Here is a 20,696-nt window from a genome sequence, read left to right as displayed (position 1 = left end):
AGGCTCGGGCCTTTCAAACAGCGGCGCGCCGGAGGTCGCGTCAACACTGCGCAAGCCCAGTGCGTCTCTCCCGAGAGAGGCGAGAGGGGCTGAGTTGCCTAGTAACGAGCTTCTCCCGCCTCCCTCTGGCCAAACCGCTCTCTAGCTCCCCCTTCCGGTGACTTTCACACTAGGTCTTCCGGGCGCCTAGCAACCGGCGTGGCCTCCAGGACTGGTCCCCAGAAGAAATTCGCCATCCTCACCACCCCAACTTCAGTTGGAAAGCAAGAGGCCAGCAAATCTGAGTGGATTTTTGCAGGGAGCCTGGAGCCTACCGCAACAGGATCTCCTCCACCGGTTGCTGGCTACCCTCCCCATGCCCGCCACCAACACACACACACACACACACACACACACACACACGCACACACAATCTCTGATCTCTCAAGCTTATGCCTGCGGCAGAGAGAGTGGGTAAAGAACCTAAATAAAACACAGTGCATGTGCCCAAACACACATCCAGCCTTGAGTGCTTCCAACCATGCCTCAGTTTTCCAATGTGACCTATGGGCATCTGTCTCGTACCACGCCCACCCCTGCCCGGCGACAAGCACCCCTCTGTTCCGTCCCCGAGAGACCCAGAAGGGCATCTTGGGGTGGGGTCGGAGCTAGAAACAACCCAAACACGGAAAAGTGAGTATGAACCAAGCGTGCCCCTACAGAACATGCTGACACTCCCAGGTAGGGCCCCACCCACGCTGGGCACCTCCTTGGGAAGAGAAAGAAGGGTATCTCAGTCCTAGCAGCCGCCCTACCCTGCAGGGAATCAAATGACCCGATTCTGAGATTCTGATCTTGGGCCTCAGGTCAGAAAAAAAAGAAAAGTGGGGATGGGGGGGTGGGGGGGTGGGGGAGTGGGGTTGGGAATGTGAGAAAATAGGGAAGTGATCTTCTGGGTCCTGACAGAAGAGAAGGCTGGAAGTCCACCTGGGGTCCCCGTGGAGGAGGGGGCTGGGCACAAGATGCCCATGTCGCATTCGGATTCTGGTTCTGCCTCCCCACCCCAGAGCTACAGAGACCTGCCCCCAGATCTTACGTCACTTCTTTCTCACCGTAGGGGTAGGGTGGGTCCAGACCCACCCCTCCTCAGCTTCCTATAAGAAGAGCTGGGGACCTGGGACTGCAGGTTCACTCACTCATCCATCATGAGGCTTTCCACGAAACCCCAGACCTTCCTGCTGGCTTCCCTGCTGCTCTGCACCCTCCTGGGTCTGGGTAAGTGACTAGGGGCCTGGAATCCTGGGACCTTCGGAAAGAGGACTGTATGAGAGGGGCATTCAGCAAGGTCCTTCAGCGGGGAGGGGGAAAGAGGAGGTGTCCTGGGAATTCAGATTCATGGCAAAGGCAGAGGGTAAAGGACAGAAAGACTGGGGCCCCAAGGGAAGAATAGCTCAGAAACTTGTGTGTGTGAATCCCTGAGAAAGAAGGGGATTTGATGAGCTTTGAATCCCCTGTCCCCCAGGCAAGGTCTCAAAATAAGCCATCTGGGGACTTCCCTGGCGGTCCAGTTGTTAAGACTCTGCGCTTCCACTGCAGGGGGTGGGGGTTCGACTCCTGGTTGGGGAACTAAGATTCCGCATGCCATGCAGCTCGGCCAAAAAAAAAAAAAAAGACGTCTGAATTCTAGAAAATCAGAGTATGATTAGAAAGGGAAATTTTTTTTAAAAAAATGATGGGGCGCGGGAGAGATTTTCTTTCTCCCAGAACTCTAGGGAGTTCAGACCCCTAGTGTCCTCCCCTAGATGCAGGAATTCAGGCAAGCCCCACCTTCCCCAGGATGCAGTTGCCCAGTGTCTGGGCCCCCAGTTGCCTCCTCTCTCAGTACCAAGGGGTCCATGCGCTTGCCCTCCTGGTCCGTGCTCTCCCTTCTTGACCTGGGATGCAGATCCCAGCCTCAGGTACCCCTGCCTGGGCTCCTACTGTCTACAAGACCGCGTGGTACCTACAAGGAAGAGGATCTCACTTCCGAGAACCAGCTTGACCTGAAGCTTCACAAAAGTCCATGGAAACCTTCACCAGGACCCCTCCCTGTCCCCAAACTTTCTCAGAGGACCCTAGCATCCAAAGTCACCAGCCTTGTAATTAGGTAAACTTGCTCCCTGGTGGAGTCGCTTCCCACCCCTGAAAGCAGCTTTGCTGGAGCACCACGGCGTCTCTGCGGGAGCTTCGGACAGTTCCCAGGACAGGCGCCAATGCCCCGCCCAAGAACAATCAGGGAGATACCTTTCCCTCCTCCCTCAGACCGCCCCCCCCCATCCCCCTCTGGACTCCGTCCGAAGTCTTGGTCCGCAGACCACACCACCCTTGACTAGAGCCCTGCTCTCTGCACTGCAGGGTACCCACTCAGCTGTGAGGTGTGTACAGGCTCCGGACCCACGTGCAGTGGAAATGTGCAAACTTGTGACCCCGACCAGGACTCCTGCGTGGTCATCGTGGCTCACACCAACAGGAGTAAGAGCTCAGGGCGTGGCGTCAGATCCTAGGGAGGGGGCTGTGCTTTCGGGGTAGCAGATACCAGCACGCACGGGGAGGAACCTTCCAGTGGTGAGCAGGCAGGAAAGAGGGAAAGGCAATCTCGAGGTGGATGGAGGGAAGGGAATCCGATGGAACGACAGAAACCACTGTTGTCAGGGATTTCTGAAAATTAGACTCCAAAGAGTTGATGGGGTGGGGGTGGGGGGGCAGATATAGAGACTTTCTTAGGCAGGAGGGGATTAGGGAAGGAAAGGACAAGGGGGAAGAGAGAAATCGCGAGAGGGGGAAAATCTAATATGCAAGAGGTGGAGGGGGGCGTGTAGAGGAGAAGGAAGGGGCTGGGGTGGGTTGGAAGGAATGTGACCAGGTTGACCATTTGGGGTGGGAGGGATCCCCTAGGGATGCAGGTTGGAAGAGACCATTCCTGACAAGAAGAGGAGAGATGATATTGGGGTAGAGGGAGAGATATAAAAGAACAGACAGGAGAGGGAAGATATTCCTGAAGCATGGAGCAAGTTATCACAAAGAAGTGGAGCTGCGGCAATGGGGAGACATATGAGTAAAATGGGAGAGGAGAGGCAAGACTTAAATGGAAGGGACTCTCCCAGGCCTGAGGGAGGATGGGGGAGAAGGGGCGCAAAGGAAGAAACCACGGGGGGTGGGGTGTTCATTCAAAGCTGAAAGAGACCCAGAAACCCTTAGTTAAAGGAACATGGTGGGGCACGGTGTGAGACTGGAGAAGGAAGGATGTGACGGGAGGTAAGGCCAACGTTGAGTGTAGGAAGGAACCATTCCGACCGGAGCGGGTGTGTAAGGTAAGTGGGATAGAAGATTGCACGCTGCCCTACTCACCTAGCAAGGGTGGGCAGGTGGGGGAAGGACCTGAAAGTCTTGCAGAGGCCACCCAGGAGTATATGGGAGGGAGATGGGACCATGGGACCCTGGGACCGCAGGAGGAAGTTGGGGAAAAAAACCACCTTTCTGTGGGGTAAAGAGGGGAAACCCTAGGGTTGGAAGAGACCACCGTACTGTGGGGAGGGGGAGGGGGAAGGCTGTGGAGGCTGGACGAGACCACTTCAGGCAAGACCTGAGAGTACCCAAGGAGGGCAGCAAGAGACCATTGGTGGGAGGTCTGGGGAGTGACCCTGGGGAAATCTGGAAGAGACCACGTTAGACAGAGAAGGATATGGGTGTTACAGGGTGCGGTGGGGGGGGGGGCGAGGGTGGCATTCCAGTATTTGGTGGAAGGGATTCCAAGGGTCAGGGGAGGGCGAAAGGCTGGAAGAGACCATTTCACACCGCCATGGAGATAGCCATAGGCGGCCTGAAAAAGACCACTACAGGTGTGACCCTTAGAGGATGGCAGTGGGGTGGCGTGGGGCGGAAGGGACCACTCAGGCAGGCACCAGGGCTTGCCGATGGGAACTGCAAGAGACCACCAAAGCCTGGAGGGGGTGGGGTGGAGCGGACCTAAAAAACAGTCCAGACCATGCCCCAGGCAGATAAGGGGGTATGACTCTGGGGGGCTGGAAGAGAACTCCCTAGACAGCAGTGGGCTGGGGCAGCTGTAAGGTTGGGAGAGACCTGGAAGCCAGGGTCCAGGCCAGGGCCCCTGAGCCCTCCCCTCCCTCGCCATCCTGCAGAGGGCCACCAGTCGCTGAACACCTATAAGGGGTGCATGAAATCCAGCGCCTGCAGCTCAGGATTCATCTCCATCACCATGGACCCTGAGAACTACATGGTGTCCAACACACGCTGCTGCCAGAGCGACGTCTGCAACCACGATCCCCTGCCCGGTAAGGGCCAGCTCAGCCCCACAACTGGAGTCCCTTCCTGCCCCGCCTGAGAGCCTGCTGTAAACACCCGCCACTGACCTGCGGTCACTGACCCGCGCTGTAACCTTTGGCAAGCATCCTCCTTGCTCTGAGCCTCAGGTCCTCGCCTGTAAAATGCAGTGTCCATTAGCAACCGGTGTCCCCAGGGTTGCTGTGAGGTTGGGAAAGGGTTTAACGTCCCTTACACCTTACACTCCACCCTCCTCCCCAGCTCCTGAGAACAATCGTACGGAGAATGGCCTCCAGTGCCCTACCTGCATCACCCACTTCAAGGAAACATGCTCTTCAACTAAGAAAGTACTCTGTGTTGGCCAGGAAAGCCACTGTATCACCTGCGCTGGCAAAGTGCAGACTGGTGAGGGGCACCTAGATTTCTGGAGGAGGGGACAGGGAGGCTCCCAGAACTGGAGGCTCATACTTCCAGATTCTAGGGGAGAGAGTGGGTCCAGAGAACTGGGTGAGGAGGTGGCAGGGGCATGACCCCGGGTCATGAGGAGGGAGGGGTTGGAAGTCCTGACTCCAGGCTGAAATCCCTCCCCCAACAGGTGTCATATTTGCTACTCGGGGCTGCGCTACGGAGAATGCCTGCCACACCAAGCCTGGGACCCTGGTGCCCGCGGCCTCTCGTGTCTACACCATCACCCAGGCCGACTGTCTTCCAGGCCCCCAGCCTCCTGGCAAGGCTAAGTGAAGAACCGAGGCGTATGCCACGTTTGGTCTTGACTTGTTCTCAGCTACAGCTTCCCATGGGCCAATATATTATTAAACAACTTAACAGAACAAGCCTGAGTCCTGGTGACGTGATGCATTTCAGGGAGGTGGGATGCAAAAAGCAGGGGTCTCAACCTTTGGGAACCCCCTCTTTGGAAGGAAGAGAGGGAAGACCCTACCTTTTTGTTAAGGGATTACTCCCTGCTGGGTCCCCATGCTAAGTGTTTTCCTGCGGTACCTCATTGCATAGTCACAACAACTCTGTGAAGTTGAAAGTATTGTCCCCATTTTACAGAGGAACAAACTGAGGCACAGGTTGCGGTGTCACTTGGCTTGGGTCAAACAGCTAGGGAAGATCAGACTCCAGAGTCCATGATCACCTCTCTGGTTAACCTCTCCCTCTTTTGCCTCCGTTTTCACGTGTGTAAACTGTGGCTATTAATAGCCATAACCTCAAAGGGCTGTCTTAAGAGTCAAATAAAAGAAAACTGAAAAAGCACTTTGTGCAGTGCCCAGCACCTTTAAGACAATGTTGGTTCTGGAGACAATGTGTCTGGCCAAATAGTTATCGTCCTAATAGCTGCCACTTACTGAGTGGCCATTCGTTGGCAGGTGCTAGACCCTGGCATCAGTCAGGACAGAATCGATTATGCTACAGTAACAAACAAGTCCCTAATCTCCGTGGTTTAAAGCAACAAAGTTATATCAGTCGATTCATGCTGTAGTAATGCTTGTGTAACAAACCACCCCCAAGCCGAGATTGTAACAACTATCATTCTTCTAAGGGTTTGTAGGTGGCTGGAGCAGTTCCCCTTCTGGCTGTGCTTTGAGGGGTTTGGGTCCCGTTTGGGAGGGGATTCAAGTTCTCCTCCATGACACTTCACAGTCTTCTGGGATCAGCGGCTCCCTGGCTGATGTCTTTCTCATGGCAGATCACGGGGTCCTCGGCTGAGGTCGGGGGTGCTAACGTTCCATGGAGTAAAGTAAATCATATGGTCAGAGCCAACAGCAGTGGAGCAGGGACGTATACTCCCCCTCCAGTGGGAGGGAGAGGAGTGGTATTTGCTGAAGAGGTACCCATTCACAAAAGGTTGATTTAAGGGACTTCCCTGGTGGTCCAGTGGTTAAGACTTTGCCTTCCAGTGCAGGGGGTGTAGGTTCGATCCCTGGTCGGGGAACTAAGATCCCACACGCCTCGCAGCCAAAAAACCAAAACATAAAACAGAAGCGATATTGTAACAAATTCAATGAAGACTTTAAAAATGGTCCACATCCCAAAAATCTTTAAAAAAAAAAAAAAGGTTGATTTATCCTTGACCTTCCATGTCTAGCACCATCCACAGGGCGTTCTGCTCCTCATAATCGTGGAGCAGTCACCAACTTAATGCCGATTTCCGTGCACAGGAGAGAGCCCAGGAAGGTTGCACGTGGATGATTAAATGCTGCCCACCCAGAAGTGACTTGACACAGTTCACTGGGTGGAGCTGGTCACAGGACCCTACCAAACCCCACCGGGAGAGGAGGAGGAAGCACAGTCCGGGCCCCAAATGCCCCACCTGAGCCCCCGCCTGGCCAGACACATTTCATAACCAGCACGAATGGCCACCATGACCTTTGGGGCAGGTTCTCATTTTGTCTTCACAACTACTCCACGTGATAGGCGCTAGTATTCTCATCCCTGTTTTCAGAAGAATCTGAGGCTCAGAGAAGGAATGTCACATTGGTGGTCGTAGCAGCTAAAAAGTGGCAGAGCTTAAGATTTTAGTCATTAGGTCACATTGAGGGGAGAAAGAGACCACATCACAGAGAGCGGACAAGCCTGTATCAGTTATCCTTTGCTACGTAACAAGCCCCTCCAAACCTCAGATGCTTAGAATAATTGGTTGGCAATGTGGTCTGGGATCAGCTGGGTGATGGTTCTGGTGTCTGCTGGGTTCAGCTGCTGGTCAGCTAGGCAGCTCTCTTCCAGAGGGTTGACACTGATTGGGGTGTCAGGGCTGACTGGGCCACATGTCTCTTATCACCAGCAGGTTAGCCTGGACTTCTTTTTTTTTTGGCCACACTATGGGGTTTGCATGATCTTAGTTCCCCAGCCGGGAATGGAACCCGTGCCCCGGAAATGAAAGCGCCGAGTCCTAACCACTGCACAACCAGGGAATTCCCTAGCCTGGACTTCTTGATGTGGTGGCAGTGACAGGGGTCCCCCGGGTAGCAAGAGAGGAAGTCCCAATGCATGAGAACTTTTCAAGCCTCTGCCCATCATCTTTGCTGTTGTCTCAGTAGCCAAGCAGATCCCATGACCAGGTCTAGAGTCGGGATGAGAAGGGACAAACCAAGGGCAGGGCTGCAGAGAAGCTGAACAGACTGGGGGCATTCATGGGCCAAGCTGGTTCCGGAGCTAAGACGTTTACCATCACAGCCCCCAAGGTGTAAACAATGAATAGTCGGCTCCAGCCCCTCCAGGGTGGCAAAACTCAAAGTCTCTCAATTCCAGCCCAATGGATTCTACGCTGCACAGACTCCCACTGTCCCTCCTCTCCGGGGACCCAGAAGTCTAGGCTTCCAGCTCCAGTCAAAATCCCAAGCATCTTTTTTTCCCTTTAAACCCCGAAAGAACAGACACACAATGGAATTTCTACTTTTTTATTCACTCCTCCAAAAAGCACCACAGGCCAACCCACCCTTGATTCACCCGCCTTCATGGTTTCCTACCTCAGTGGATACACGTCTCTCCATCATTATGCAGACAAGTATGAAACTCAGCTAAGGTAATGAGGCTTTTGTGCCTCTTCTGCTTCTGGCGATGGCAACGCCAAGATTCACCATACTTTTCCTTGAATTTCTGCCTTCAAGGGCCTTCCAGCCTGCAGGTGCCTTGTAGACACACCCTGATGGCAGTCAGCAATCCATCCAAAAGGGAGCCTTAGTCTTTTCTGCTTGGATGCTCCCAGAGACAGATGCCTCACTAGCAACTTGCTGCCTCTACAGAGCCTAAAATTCAATCCCTTTAAAAGTCATGATTTAAAAGGCAACCACTCTAAAAGATAGTCGTGACACCCAAGAGTGCCAATATACAACTACATAAACACAATCAGCACACTCCACAACGGACAGCGACACGCGAAAACAAAACTGGGTCTTGCTTTCTCAGATTTGATCTCAGGCATGATTCCCATTGGCATGAGGGAAGAGGGAATTTGGAACAGAGGCACGTAGAGAGCAGAGATGTCAGACGGGACCAAGTTAGAGATGGTGGCAAAGCAGCACGAAGAGAGGAGGGCACTCCGAGCAAAGGCATGGGGGTGAGGCTAACGTTCGGGCTCCCAGTGTGCCGGCTTCCAGGAGGCGCTGCAAGTTCGTTGCTGTGCACGAGAGAGAATGCATGCACATACGTGCATGCACTGAATTCTCACCATAACCCTGTGAGGTAGATGCCATTTGCTGAGTGACTTGCCCAAGGTCACCCCCATGGACAGTCAAAGGGCTGTCTGACCCTAGAGCAGTGTGCACAGAGTTCTCTTTGATAATGGGAAGTGTTCTAGGGCAGTGCTGTCTAATACAGTGGCTACTCACCACGTGTGCCTAGTGCAACGGGGAAACTGCAGTTTACATTTTAGTTACTTCTGATTAATTAAAAAATTGCTACTCATCTCAGTTATTGGAAAACTATCCAATATAATTAGGACAACTTGGGTATATGAATCGACTTCTCCAAATATGAGTTTTCTGAAATCTAAATTGAGGTCAGATATTTCTGATGAAAATCTATCATCTGAATTGAGATGTGCTGTGAGAAATACACAGCAGATTTCAAAGACTTAGCATCAAAAGAATGTGAAATATCTCATTAGTAGTTTCCTGTACTGATTACATGCTGAAATGATAATATTTTGGATATACTGAGGTACAACATACTAGAATTAGTTTCACCTGTTTCCTTTTCCTTTTTTAACGTGGCTACTAGAAAATGTGAAACTACCCGTGTGGCTCACATCCTGTTTCTATTGGACAGCGCTGCTCTGCGCGTCTCCTGCTTCTGCACGCGGCAGGCAGGCTTAATGCAGATGCTTGAACGCTGGACTTGAGGAGGGGACAGTGTTGTGCTGGGTATTACAGATATGGATGAGGGACATTCTCCTAAGGCCAGAAGAGCTTTGAGGACAATGCTTGGAGCCATTCAGTATAGAGCCAAATGCTTTTCCCCATCTTGGCCATCTCAACTTTGATGGGACAGATTGTGCCGATGGTAGGAGTTCAAGGTAGACATGGTGGAACCGCCCCTCGGATTGGTCACCCTTGCCTTCAGCTGTCCAAGGAAACAGGATCTCGGAAGTGTTTATTGTTCTTGTCCAGCCCTTTCATTTCACATGTGGGAAAAGGCAAAAAAAGGCACTGGCCCAAGTCACCTGGAGTGACAGTGGCAAAGCTGTGTTTGCTTCCCAGGTCCCCCGACCTCAGACAGGAGCTTCCTCTCCCAAGAGATACTTGTTTCTCCCCCATCTCACACCTTTTCCCTGTCTTGTGGCAAGAGGCTGATGACCTAAATTCCAGCCCTAATTCTGCCACTGATGAATGAATTAAATATTTACTGAGCACCTTCTGTATGTCAAGCACTATTCTATGTGCTGGGGGTACAGCAGAGAACAGGACAGGTATAATAGCCAATAAATAGGTAAATAAATAAATAAGGTAATTTTCTACAGTAATAATTGCTACAAGGAAAAATAACCGGCCAAGACAAATAATAGGGGTGGGGGTGTGAGCTACTTCTGTTACAGAGGTCAGGGAAGGCTTCTCTGAGGGGACACTTGAGCTGAGACTTGATTGACAAGAAGGAGCCAGTCGTGGGAAGATCTGGGAGCAGAGCATTCTAGGCAGAAATAACAGAAAGTGCAAAGGTCCTGAGGCAGGATCCCAGGTGGCCCACTCAAGCATCAGAAGGAAGATCAGGTTGATTGGGGGGACAGGAGGGGGCAGGAAATAAGAACAGGCAGGGGCCTTGCTGCGTGCTGTTGGGCCTAGAGCCTGCCCTCTCTGGGCTTTGCTCTCCCCATCTAACATAACAGAGATTCTGCTGGATGGCCTCTCAGGTCCTCCCTTTCTGTTTTCGGCATTGAAGAGTTCTGTGACCTGTGGCTTCTCCTCTACTTGTAGCTGGCAGCTTAGAACATTCCAGGCACTGTGGTTTCTGCCTTTGCCCCACTGTGGCACATTCCCACGGTCTGGAACACCTGCCCAGCTGCTCTGTGGGTCCCTTGCTCACTGTGGCATTCTCTGTGTCTCTCTCGGGGATACCTGAGGTAGCCAACACAGAAGCGTTGGGATCAGTGCAGCAGTACGGTTGCTCTTCCCAAAAGGCAGGTGTATATAATACCAAGGTCAGAAAGGGTTAAGGTTTAATGACCAAGACCAAAGCCAAGACCAAAAAAAGATAGAAACTCCTAAAGGAGAGAGGGACAGACGAACAGAGTCCCCAGAGAGCCCCACAGTCGCTCAGCACCTATAAAATGGGGGCTGTCATATCCCTTTCCAGTCCAACTCAGAGAAAGGCAGCTAGTTACCAGGATCCAAACCCATTAGGGACTTTGGGGAGATACCTCTGAGGGAGGCGTTTCTGTCCTTCCACACCCAGAAGGCCTCATTCCCGGTCCCTGGCTACCCCCCCAGAGCCCACCATGCCCAGAACGCTTATTTCCTCTCATTTTTGTGGTACCATTCTCCCCACAACAACTGGGAAAGAAATCTGGGTCACCAGGCCCCTGGTGGAGCAACGTTTAGAGACCCCTCTATTCCCCAAGAGGAACCAAAGGTCTCCAGCTCTCTTACACAGCCCCCTATTCCCCCCTCTAGATGGAGACCTTCCACCACCCATGAATTAGGAACCAAGGTCCACAGCCCTCTTGGGAGACAGGAGTTCTGAGACTCCAGAGCTCCTTCCTCCCCCCAATGAAAATTCAAAGCCCCCTTTATATGCAGGCCTATCCCCCCACCCCGCAGAAACCCAGACCTTATACCCCTTTGTGGCTCAGAAGCCCAAGGATTCCAGCTCCCTGGGGAACCCAGACCCCCTCCTCCATGCTAGAGTCCCCGGTGTGATGCAGACCCCCTTCATCAGGAATCAGGGCTTCCACCTCCTCCCCCCGTGGAGGACTAGACACCTAATAGATCCAGTTTCTACTCTTTGGAGACCAAGATATATCCCCTTAGAGGAGTCCCAAACTCCCTTCAGGAGTTCAGGAGTCTAGGAGTCTGAGGGTCACACCCTCTGGTCCCCCAGAGAAATCAGGAGTCATGTCCCCCGAACTCTATTCCCCTTCAGGACCCAGGAATCCTGGTGACGAGAAGTCACACATTCCAGTCGGTGGTCAGACCCTCATCGCCTTCAATCACCCAGGATTCTGAGTGGCGGCCCCCGCGCCCCACCCCCCCGCCCCCCGCCCCCCGCTCCCCGCTCTGTGACCTCACAAGCCCAGACATCCCATACTAGCATGCCAGAGTCTGGATCACCACGCCCTCTCCCTCTTACGGCAACTTGCAGTCCTCAACCCCTGACCAAGCCGAGCAGCCGGGACACGGGGCACCCCGGAAGCCCCGGCCCTCAACCCATCCCCTCAGTGCGCGGGCACCTGCGGTGCCAGCACTGCTTCAGCGTCGGCCCGCATCTCATCGAGCGCCTGCAGCAGGACGCCGTGCGCCGCGCGGTAGCCCAGGCCCCCGGTGGCCGCCGCGCCGCCCGCCGGCCACAGGAAGGAGAGCGCGCCCAGCGCCGCGCCCCCGGCGGTGCCCTCGCCCGCCCACGAGCCCAGCCTCGCCTCCACTTCGGCGCGCGTCACCGGACCCGGGAAGCGTGTCCGCTCGGCCAGCTCCCCCGGCGTCAGGCCCAGCGCGCGCTCGCGTCGTGCCAGCGCCGCGGGTTCGAGCCCCAGCGCCCGCCGCCACTCGGCCAGCTGACCTCGCAGGAGCGCCACGTCGCAGGCCCAGCCCAGCCCCGGTACCGGGGCCGCCGCCGCCGCCAGGCTAGCCAACAGGGCCGGCCGCCACGCCCCGGCCCGCAGCGCCGCAGCCTTGGTCCGGGCCGCGCGGGGAGACGCGGGTGGCAGAGCCAGAAGCAGCGCCCCGGCCTGGGCCGGGGGTAGCGCACGCCGCAGCCACTCGCACAGCCCCGGGAGGCCGCCCGGCCGCAGCGGGAACACCGGCGGCGGCGCCTCCTCCAGCACCTCCCACGTCTCATCTTCTGGGCTCAGTGCGGCCGCGCGCTCTGAGTCCCCGCTGCCCGGTTTCTTCACGCCGACGCCAACCGGCTGCAAACTCTCGCTGCCTGCGTCCTCTGAACCTTCCCCACTGCCTGCTTTCTGCGATCCAGGGCCACGTTTCTCCCTCCCCTCACTGCGTGCATTCTCAAACCCCCCTCCGCCTGCGTTCTCTAAGCTCTCGCCGCTCTTCTCCTCTTCGTCCAGGGACTCCGGATCCTCGCCCTCGCCGTCTGTTCGCACGCAGACCAGCGGCGTATCTGGTAGCACCAAGGGCCGGACTTGGGCCCAGTCCTTCTCAGTGGGGGCCCCAGGGGTGACGAGGATGAGAGCGTCGTAGTGGGTTGGGTGGGGGACGGCAGCAGTGCCCGCGGAGCCCAGAGGCACGGTCCAGAGCACCACATTGGGGCGCTCTGGGGCCGGGTAGGGCATGGGCTCCGCGGGCGCCGAAGCAGGCACCGCACCTGGGTCGTCAGGATCTAACCCGAGTAGCATGTTCAGCACAAGGCTCACGTCAGCCCTACCGGCCACGGCCAGGTCCAGGCGCGCGCTGCCCAGTCGCTCCAGGCCGGCCCGAACCCATGACAGCGCCGCCTCCAGGCCACCCGTCTCGAAGGCCTCGCGCACAGCCTCCAACTCTGCAGCGCCCAGCACCTCGAAGCCATCCTGAGCCGGTGGCAGGAGCCTGCGGGGAAAGGGAGGGATGGGGTCAAGGGCAGAAGAGGGGCTAAATGCTGGCGAGCTGGGCTACGGGGACAGGACTGGGCTATGATGACAAGGCGGAGCTTTCTGAATAATCAGGAAAGGGAGGGGCCAGACTAACGGCACAGAAACAGAATCTGAGGCTATGAAGAAAAGGGAGGGGCTTAAAGAAGGGGTGGGACGGCTGGATTGAAATCAGAAATCAGGTTGCCAACAGAGTCGAAAATGGGGACCCGGCTAAGCCATCCCCGGGGTTACACTCTGCGGGAGCGGGTCTTTCCGAGGGACCTGCAGGATTAAGAAAAAGCCCTGCTGGGCGGGGCAAAACTCAGAGAGAGTGGAGTTTAGAGCAAAGAAAGAATGGCGACTGTATTGAGGACTAAACGAAAATCGAGCCCTATTCGACAAGGGCAAGGTCACCAAGGGCGCTCTTTCCTGAGACTAGGAGTTAGGAGGGCTGTAAAGACAGGTGAGGGGAGAACCCTCATCTACTAGTTCTTACCAAGGGTGTGTGGCTAAGGAAGAAAGACGAGTGGTGGGCCTGGGGAAGAGGCTGCCCCTCTCTGAGCCTCGTTTTGACGTCTATAAAAGGAGGCCGCTTGGGGTTAGGGGAGAAAATTCACGAGGTAGCCAGCAAGTGGACACAGAAGCGAAAGGGGATTAGAAAAAGGAAGTGGGGGAGGGCCCCCGAAACGACAAAGCTCGCTTAGGGTGTGGCTCTCCGGAGACTGGGGTCGCTTGAGAACCAAGCAGATGGCGAGCAAGAGGGTTAAGACTGGAGAGTGGAGTCTTCGGGTAAAAGCTTCGCGGGGATCACCAGCTTGCCTGGAGAGAGTGAGCCCTCGTTCACACTTTGGCCTGGGGGCAGTGTTTGGGCGCTAGGTCCCGGTCCCTCCTAGAATTCTCGCGAGGGCGCGGGGGCTCATGACCTCAGAGCGCTCGCAGGAGGCGGAACCTGGAATGACAGGTCCAGACTTCTAGCTGACCCTTGGCCTAGATGATAGAAAAGGGTCAAGCACAGAGCGCTAGTTTGAGGTGGAACCTCGTGGACCTCAAAACCTGCGCTGAGGGTCGGGATTTGGACGAGGGAGCAGGGCTTTCAGCAGATATCCCGTTAAGAATGGCCCCAAACTCGCTGAGGGCGGGGTCTCGCAGACCTCAAAGAGCACCTTAGGGGTGGGAGATACAGACTAAATAAAGCACCAGTCCTCTTCAACCCACCCTGGAACGCCGCGCTCACCTCTGCAGCGCCTCCGCCTGGCTCCGCAGCGTCGCCCGCAGGCGCTCCAGCTCCTCGCAGCCGTCGCTGCTGCGGCAGTCGGTCTGTAGCACAAAGAGAGTCGCGGCGCCCAACCCGGCGCTGTCCAGCCGGGCTGCGGTCTGATCCCGAGCCTGGGCTACATTCTGTGACTCCTCGGGACGAAGGTTCCGCACAGCCAGCAGGGGTGTTCCTCGGGCCAGGGCGGCCCGCGCTGCCTCCCCCAGCGCTGGGGCCAAGGGTTCCTCATTCCCCTCGGGGCCGGGCAGCACCAATACCAGCACGTTGGCTTCCGCCGCCCAGGGCCCCGGCGCTGCGGGTGGGCAGCTCAGCTCGCCCAGGAAGAGGCCTGGGCCTGCAGCTCTCAGGCTGGGGAGCCCGGAATCCGGCCGTCCGTCGGGGATCTCTACCGTCTCCACATCCTTGTCGCACAGCGCTGCGATCACAGCAGACTTTCCCGAGCCCGGAGGCCCCAGGAATAAGACGGTCACGTCACCCCGCGGCGGAGGCATGGCTGGAAAGTGGGGAGAGAGGAGGACCCGGGTCACGGAGCACCCAACCTTTTTCTTTCCTAGCTTCCCCACTCTGGTCTCAGACTTCAGCCTTTTACCCTGACCACTTCTTTCCTTCTCGGGTATCACTGACAGGCACCTAGAAATCTGGCGCCCAGGCCCTATTCCCCAGGGACCTGGGAGTCCTGTCCGCCCTCTTTCTGGATGCCTTTCCCTTTACGCTTCAGAAACTCAGAAATCGCCCTCTAGCCCCCTCCTCCCTCAGGGACACAGATGTTTTTACCCCTCACTCCTCCCTTCCAAATCACCGACCGAGCAAACAGCCGGCCCACGGGACTGCGCAGTCGGTAGCAGTCGGTCAGCCGCTGAGAAGCTCTGCCTCTGGGGTCCGAGGAAGGAGGCCCATGAGGCTAAAGCGCCGGGATTTGGGGATGTCCAGACCCTTTCCGGGGGGCTCTAACCTGACGTCATTCCTTTTAGGAGGGGGTGTGTCTCGAAAGCTTAACCTCGGGGACAGGGCCCTTTGCAGCGCCTGCGCAGAACGGCCGAAGGGCACTCTCTTCGGCGGTCGCCGAACCTTGAACAATGAGGGAGCCAAAGCGCGTGCGCGTCAGGAGCGCCTAACACACTTGCGCAATAAGCTTAGGTCTGCACTGCAAAGGAGGCTTGCAACGTCATCATTACGCACCCCAGTGCAGAGAAGGACCCCTCCCATTATTTTGAGGACCGGGTTGGCGCGACTGAATCATTGCAGTCGGATGGCAACCCGAGATCTGGGCTTCGAAAGGCTCATCAGGCGAAAGGCCGTGGAAACCACCGGGACTTTGAGACTCGGTGGGCCCTACCCCGCTTCACTTCGGGTGACGGCGCTGTGACGAGCAACTGACAGGCGCAACGAAAGGCAGCCCTCTGCTGTCTGGAGAAAAGCAGAGGCCTGGGCTACCAGCCTCGGGAGGGAGCCGGGGGCAGTGTTTGGGGCAGCGGGTCACAGCGGCTGAAAGCGCGCGTGGGAAGCGAGGGTTCTAGGTGCAATAAGAGTTTCGGGATGTCAGAGAAAGATGTCTCCCGGAAGGAGGCAGGCTAAAGCGTGGGTACCACTACCTGCCTCAAGACAGGTGGGAGAGAAGGGGATGAGGCTGGTGTCAAAGATCAAGGGTCCCGCGCTCTGAGTTCAGGGAGTTAGTTTGATGTAGGAGGCATAGGTCAGAGGTCTCACGCAAGTGAGAAGGCTCTAAGGGGAGTCACAAACCGGGGTAGTTGAATCTTCTGGGAGGACTGCATCTTCTCTAGCGAGCTGCTCTATCAGGTTAGAATTCAAGGAGATGTTATCTCGTGGGGGGTCGGCCAAAGGCTGGCAAAGCCAAGCCTGTCAAAGGTCATAGGATTGGCGGGCCCTCTAAGACTCGCTGTAGATAAGCGACTTCACTTGATTTACTGTTCTGTCATGCGTGCTCCTCTCTTGACCAGAGGGGTCTCAGTCACCATGGAGGACCGGCACCCCAAAGAGACCATGGAGCAGCAGGATTCGTCCAAGGAGAGAAGTCCCCAAAGTCCGGGAGGTGACATCTGTGAGTACTGCTGACCAGAGATGGGTGGGATGCAGGAGCTGTGATGCTAAAAGGATTTCTATAGCATTTCAGTGTCCAGGGCGTTGCGGGGATTTGCCTGTTGGGAAGGAGCTGTTAATGGTCCCTGAGCTGCTCTCCCAGGACCTGCTACTCCCCACCCCTACCCTTATTACCCTCAAACGTACCCATCCTGCTCTATCCACATAAGCATGAATGGGATGCAGTTCAGAGGCACAGAGTGGCATCCAGAGAGGCTTGGGGTGGGAGAGCTGGCTGGGAAAGGGCAGAGAGCCCCAGTCCCAACTCTGCCCCAGACTTTCAGTGTGACTTGGGCCTCCGTTTCCCTATCTGTCAAAAGGGCTTGCCACTACTCACCTCATGGGGCTGGCTGGTATGGGGTTTGGCGGCAGAAAAGGGGAAAGCTTAATGTTAATGAAGGCAGCCAACTTGACCTAGGATAATAGCAACAGCTTCTACTGAATGCTTATTATGTGCTAGGTGCATTCTAAGAGTTTAACGTTTGTTATCTCATTCCGTCCTCCTAACAGACTCTGTGAAATTGGTAATTATCACTTTCACATGAGGGAACCGAGGCAAAGAGAGGTTAAGTATTTATAACGATGAAAGCCACAGTGTCAATGCTCTCCAGCCAGAGACCACCAGGAACACACCTGGAGTTGACCAAGTTGGGCTTATTGCTCACTGCGCTGAGGAAGCACACATACCGTGGGGCATCTCACTAATAAGAAAGGACTTATTACAGGATTTAGGCTGTGGTAGGTGATTTGGGGAAGGGTTCAAGAAAGGGGTTTTGCTGTGGATGGATGGTGCCAGGAAGCAGGGGCAATCACATGGCTGGCTATCTTAAACCTAGAAGGAGGGAGGAACAAAGCAAGGCTCCAGGTGTAATTGGCAAAACAGCAGCAGGCACTCATATTAGCCATGACGGGCCGGGGGAGGGTGTCTGGCCATCTTCGTGGCTTGGACAGTGTTCACGTTTTGTCTGTGTGTAGAAGGCATCACGGCATGGTCTTGTCTTGATTCGTCTCAGTCACAGCATGGCCCTGTCTGACGACGTTCTGTGAAATTGTTTATGCCGAACAGAACACCGAGGCCTAGCTGTGAGTGCCAGGCCAGCTCCTAGCTGTGGGGCTTCTTTTCTGTCTCAACAATAATTTTTGCAAACCATCGTGTAGCACTGTTCTAAGCACTTTTTATACGTTAATTCGTTTATTCCTTACAACAGCCCTGTAAAGTAGATACTGATATGGTCGTTACCCCATTTTCCAGATGAAAACGCCGTTTCTACTTGCCTCGGAAGTGGTAGAACCGGGAGTCAGTTCCAGGCGGTCTGGCTCGAGGCTGTGCTCTAATCACATGGCTCTGTAGGAAGGGCGGACTCCCCGGGTTCCAGTCCCGACTCCGCCATTTCATTTCCTAGCTTCATGACGGTCGGCAAGTTACCTAACCTTTTTGAGCCTCAGTCTGCTCATCCGTAAAACAGGTCCAGTAAGTCTGCTGTCCAGGCCCGGCATAGCACCTGGCACATAGTAAGCCCTGCATGCTCACTGTTGGTGCGATTCTGAGGCTGGGAGAGGCCCTCGAGACTCCTGCTGGCCTCCCCCAACCTCTCCTCATGTCCCTCAGGCCACTTGGGGGCCCTGCAGTGCACCCGCTGCCTCATCACCTTCGCAGACTCCAAGTTCCAGGAGCGTCACATGAAGCGGGAGCACCCAGCGGACTTCGTGGCCCAGAAGCTGCAGGGGGTCCTCTTCATCTGCTTCACGTGCGCCCGCTCCTTCCCCTCCTCCAAGGCCCTGATCACCCACCAGCGCAGCCACGGTCCAGCGGCCAGGCCCTCCCAGCCGGCTGCGCCCACCACCACGCCACCCACCTTCCCCTGTCCCGACTGTGGCAAGACCTTTGGGCAGGCCGCTTCTCTGAGGCGGCATCGCCAGGCGCACGAGGCCCGCCCCCTTCCTGGCCCCTTCGCCTGCACTGAGTGCGGGCAGGACTTTGCCCAGGAAGCAGGGCTGCATCAGCACTACATCCGGCATGCCCGGGGGGAGCTCTGAGTGTGGCTCCAGCCCTCCCTAGGGCAAGGGAAGCCCTGCGGCTGCTGGGACACCCATCTGATAGGGGATGGGAGGGAGTTACTTTCCTCCCTGGAAAGGCAAAGGACTCCTGATCAATAGGACCCAGAAGATGCTCATTTAGAGCTTCCGTCTTTGGAGGACACAAAAGCCTTCAGGGAAACAGTAAAATCAAACAATAGTGAGAAAGAAAGAAAGAGGGAAGTTTGTTATTTGTATCTTCCTCGTTCCCAATGAAATAGTTTGAAATCATAACTAGCTGCAGATTGTGTTATCACCATTAATTCTTCCCAGGTGGAGGCAATGGGGCTGCAAGAGCCAAGTGCCTGGATCTGGGCCTGAATCGGGGAGGGAAAGTGAGGTGTTGCCTGCCTGTAATGCCACCGAATGGGTCCCACACGTGGAGCAACTTGAGCCTTTGGGGATGGGACAGCAAAGTCGGAGGCGGCACTGAGTCACGTGAGGGTTGCAAACTGGGCCCTTGTCTCTTCCCACCCCCTGCCAGCCTTTCCCACTCAAGGTGGGGCCGTGGCATTGGATGGCTCTGCCTTCCTCCTCCCCAGATAATTTATTGTTCATTGAAATAATTTTATGTACCATTCTGGTCACGGAATATTTTTTGTATGTGTAGGTGAGATGGCATGAATAAACTAACAGAAGTAGTATCTGAAAACAAAAGGTCCATAATAAAATGTCTAAACAAGGAACTCTGGCTTTTGAGCAGGAATTCCCAGAGAACATAAGGGCATGGGGAGTGGAGAGCTCAGGGCAGACCTGGCCTGGCCCTGTGGGGAAACTGGTTTGGAGTCAAACAGAGATACCTTCTGTTTCCTGTTGTATTTGGCCAACACAGGGAGATATTCCATTAAGATCCTATTTTCAGCTCTTGAAAGACCCAACCCTGGGCTGAGTTCCACTGGACCAGTTTTACTCCCTTGCATTACCTGCCCTGCCCCTAGAGACGACGGTCGATCTGCATACAATAATCGCCCTGCATACAATAATCACAGACTCTGTTTGAATTGAGGGATATTCTGAAAGCCCACAGGTGAGATGGATATGGTAGAGAGTGAGCTATCTCCCACTCATTAGCTAGGCACACGGTGGCTACAAAGACAGCATTTCCCAGATTTCCTTGCGGCTAGATGTGGCCATGTGACTGAGCTCTGACTCAATTCCTGGGTAGAGTCCTCCAGCTTCAGAAAGGAACCGGCCTTTCCTCGACCTTCCCGCCTGGAACGTGGACATGGTATCCAGCCATCTTGGACCATGAGAGCGACAACAGGATGGCAGAGCAAGGAGACAGCAGGGGGCTGGGTCTGCTACCACTACTGCTCCCCCCACCCTTCCAGTCTCTCTACGACAGACCACCCCCTGTGTATATGTAAGTCAGCTTACATCACTCCTCATTCAAAACCCTCCAACAGCATCCCATAAGTAACATCCAAAGGCCTTACCCAGGCCCACAAAACCCAACAATGACGAGGTCCCAGCCCACTAAGCAATTTCAACTCCCTCCCGGTTCTGTCTTTTTCACTACACTCTAGCCACACGTGCCAGGCTGGCATCTGCCTCAGAGCCTTTGCACTTGCTGTTCCCTCTTACCCAGAACTTTGCAAGTCTTCCTCCTCATTATTCAGGTCTCGATACCTGCCACTTCAGAGGACAGCACCTCCAACCCTTAGCCTGATTTAGTTTATTCCCAGCACTCTTCAACACTTGGAATTATCACACCTGTGTTTCTGTCATCATCTGTGTCCCTCCTCTAGAAGCCAAGCTTCTGAGGGCAAGTGGGTTGTCTCCCTCATTGCTTCATCCCCAGCACCTAGGACAGCGCTTACCGTGGAGGCTCAAGAACTCCTTGACTGCGCCCAGTCGTTTACCTGTTTCTCAGCCTCAGCCCACCCTTCCACGCTGCTCCATGAGGCTGGGCTTTCTGCAGCTACGCTTCCCAGACTCCCTGGAAAGCTGGCTTCCTTAAGTTCATCCCACAAGAGGTATGGGAAGAAGGAAGGTCGGAAGAGGGGAGAAGGGACTCACCTTGCCTTAGGCTCCTGCTGGAACCCCTCCAGCAGCAGTTCGGGCTCCAATACCTGTCTACACTCTCAGCACAAGGCACCGTGCCCCTCTTGGGGTTTAAGCAGCAGCCGTGTGGCAGCCAGCCCCTGCACCAGCCATACACGTGGCGTGGCCTGCCCACCAAGCTCCCACTGGGTTCTGGTGGGAGAACCAGAACTTCTTGCACTTCTCCTT

The 20,696-nt window shown here is 55.4% G+C and overlaps 3 protein-coding genes across 11 annotated transcripts; 2 read left to right on the top strand and 1 right to left on the bottom strand.

Annotated features, from left to right (window-relative positions):
• Window positions 1–1,110: 1,110 nt before the first annotated feature.
• Window positions 1,111–5,040, top strand: PINLYP (phospholipase A2 inhibitor and LY6/PLAUR domain containing). The gene is made up of 5 exons (XM_060132228.1): window positions 1,111–1,254; window positions 2,374–2,490; window positions 4,158–4,310; window positions 4,561–4,704; window positions 4,895–5,040. Exons 1-5 carry the CDS (start codon window positions 1,185–1,187, stop codon window positions 5,038–5,040), a joined length of 630 nt encoding a protein of 209 aa, XP_059988211.1. The 5' UTR covers window positions 1,111–1,184.
• Window positions 5,041–11,526: 6,486 nt separating this feature from the next.
• IRGQ (immunity related GTPase Q) lies at window positions 11,527–15,377 on the bottom strand. 2 transcript variants are annotated; one of them, XM_060130537.1, is made up of 3 exons: window positions 15,095–15,377; window positions 14,253–14,784; window positions 11,527–12,995 (listed from the first exon to the last, which is right to left on the bottom strand). In XM_060130537.1, exons 2-3 carry the CDS (start codon window positions 14,780–14,782, stop codon window positions 11,672–11,674), a joined length of 1,854 nt encoding a protein of 617 aa, XP_059986520.1. In that variant the 5' UTR covers window positions 14,783–14,784; window positions 15,095–15,377; the 3' UTR covers window positions 11,527–11,671. The 2 variants fall into 2 exon arrangements, with proteins under 2 accessions (XP_059986520.1, XP_059986519.1); XM_060130536.1 differs by having other exon boundaries at window positions 15,244–15,377.
• On the top strand, window positions 15,340–19,150 carry ZNF576 (zinc finger protein 576). Of its 8 annotated transcripts, none has more exons than XR_009537013.1 (4): window positions 15,340–16,350; window positions 16,899–17,126; window positions 17,641–17,900; window positions 17,998–18,133. XR_009537013.1 is itself a non-coding variant. In XM_060130541.1 (3 exons), the coding sequence occupies exons 2-3, from the start codon at window positions 16,266–16,268 to the stop codon at window positions 18,423–18,425; spliced, it is 513 nt and encodes a 170-aa protein (XP_059986524.1). In that variant the 5' UTR covers window positions 15,358–15,642; window positions 16,250–16,265; the 3' UTR covers window positions 18,426–19,150. The 8 variants fall into 8 exon arrangements, 3 of the variants coding, with proteins under 3 accessions (XP_059986524.1, XP_059986522.1, XP_059986521.1); XR_009537016.1 differs by having other exon boundaries at window positions 15,341–16,088; window positions 16,250–16,350; window positions 17,641–18,141; XR_009537014.1 differs by having other exon boundaries at window positions 15,341–16,350; window positions 17,641–17,859; window positions 17,998–18,117.
• The last annotated feature ends 1,546 nt before the right edge of the window (window positions 19,151–20,696 follow it).

Source organism: Lagenorhynchus albirostris, chromosome 19 (genome assembly GCF_949774975.1).
Source record: "Lagenorhynchus albirostris chromosome 19, mLagAlb1.1, whole genome shotgun sequence".
Classification (NCBI taxonomy): domain Eukaryota; kingdom Metazoa; phylum Chordata; class Mammalia; order Artiodactyla; family Delphinidae; genus Lagenorhynchus; species Lagenorhynchus albirostris.
Note: the sequence above shows the minus strand (reverse complement) of the source record. Positions and strands in the feature narration are given on the sequence as shown.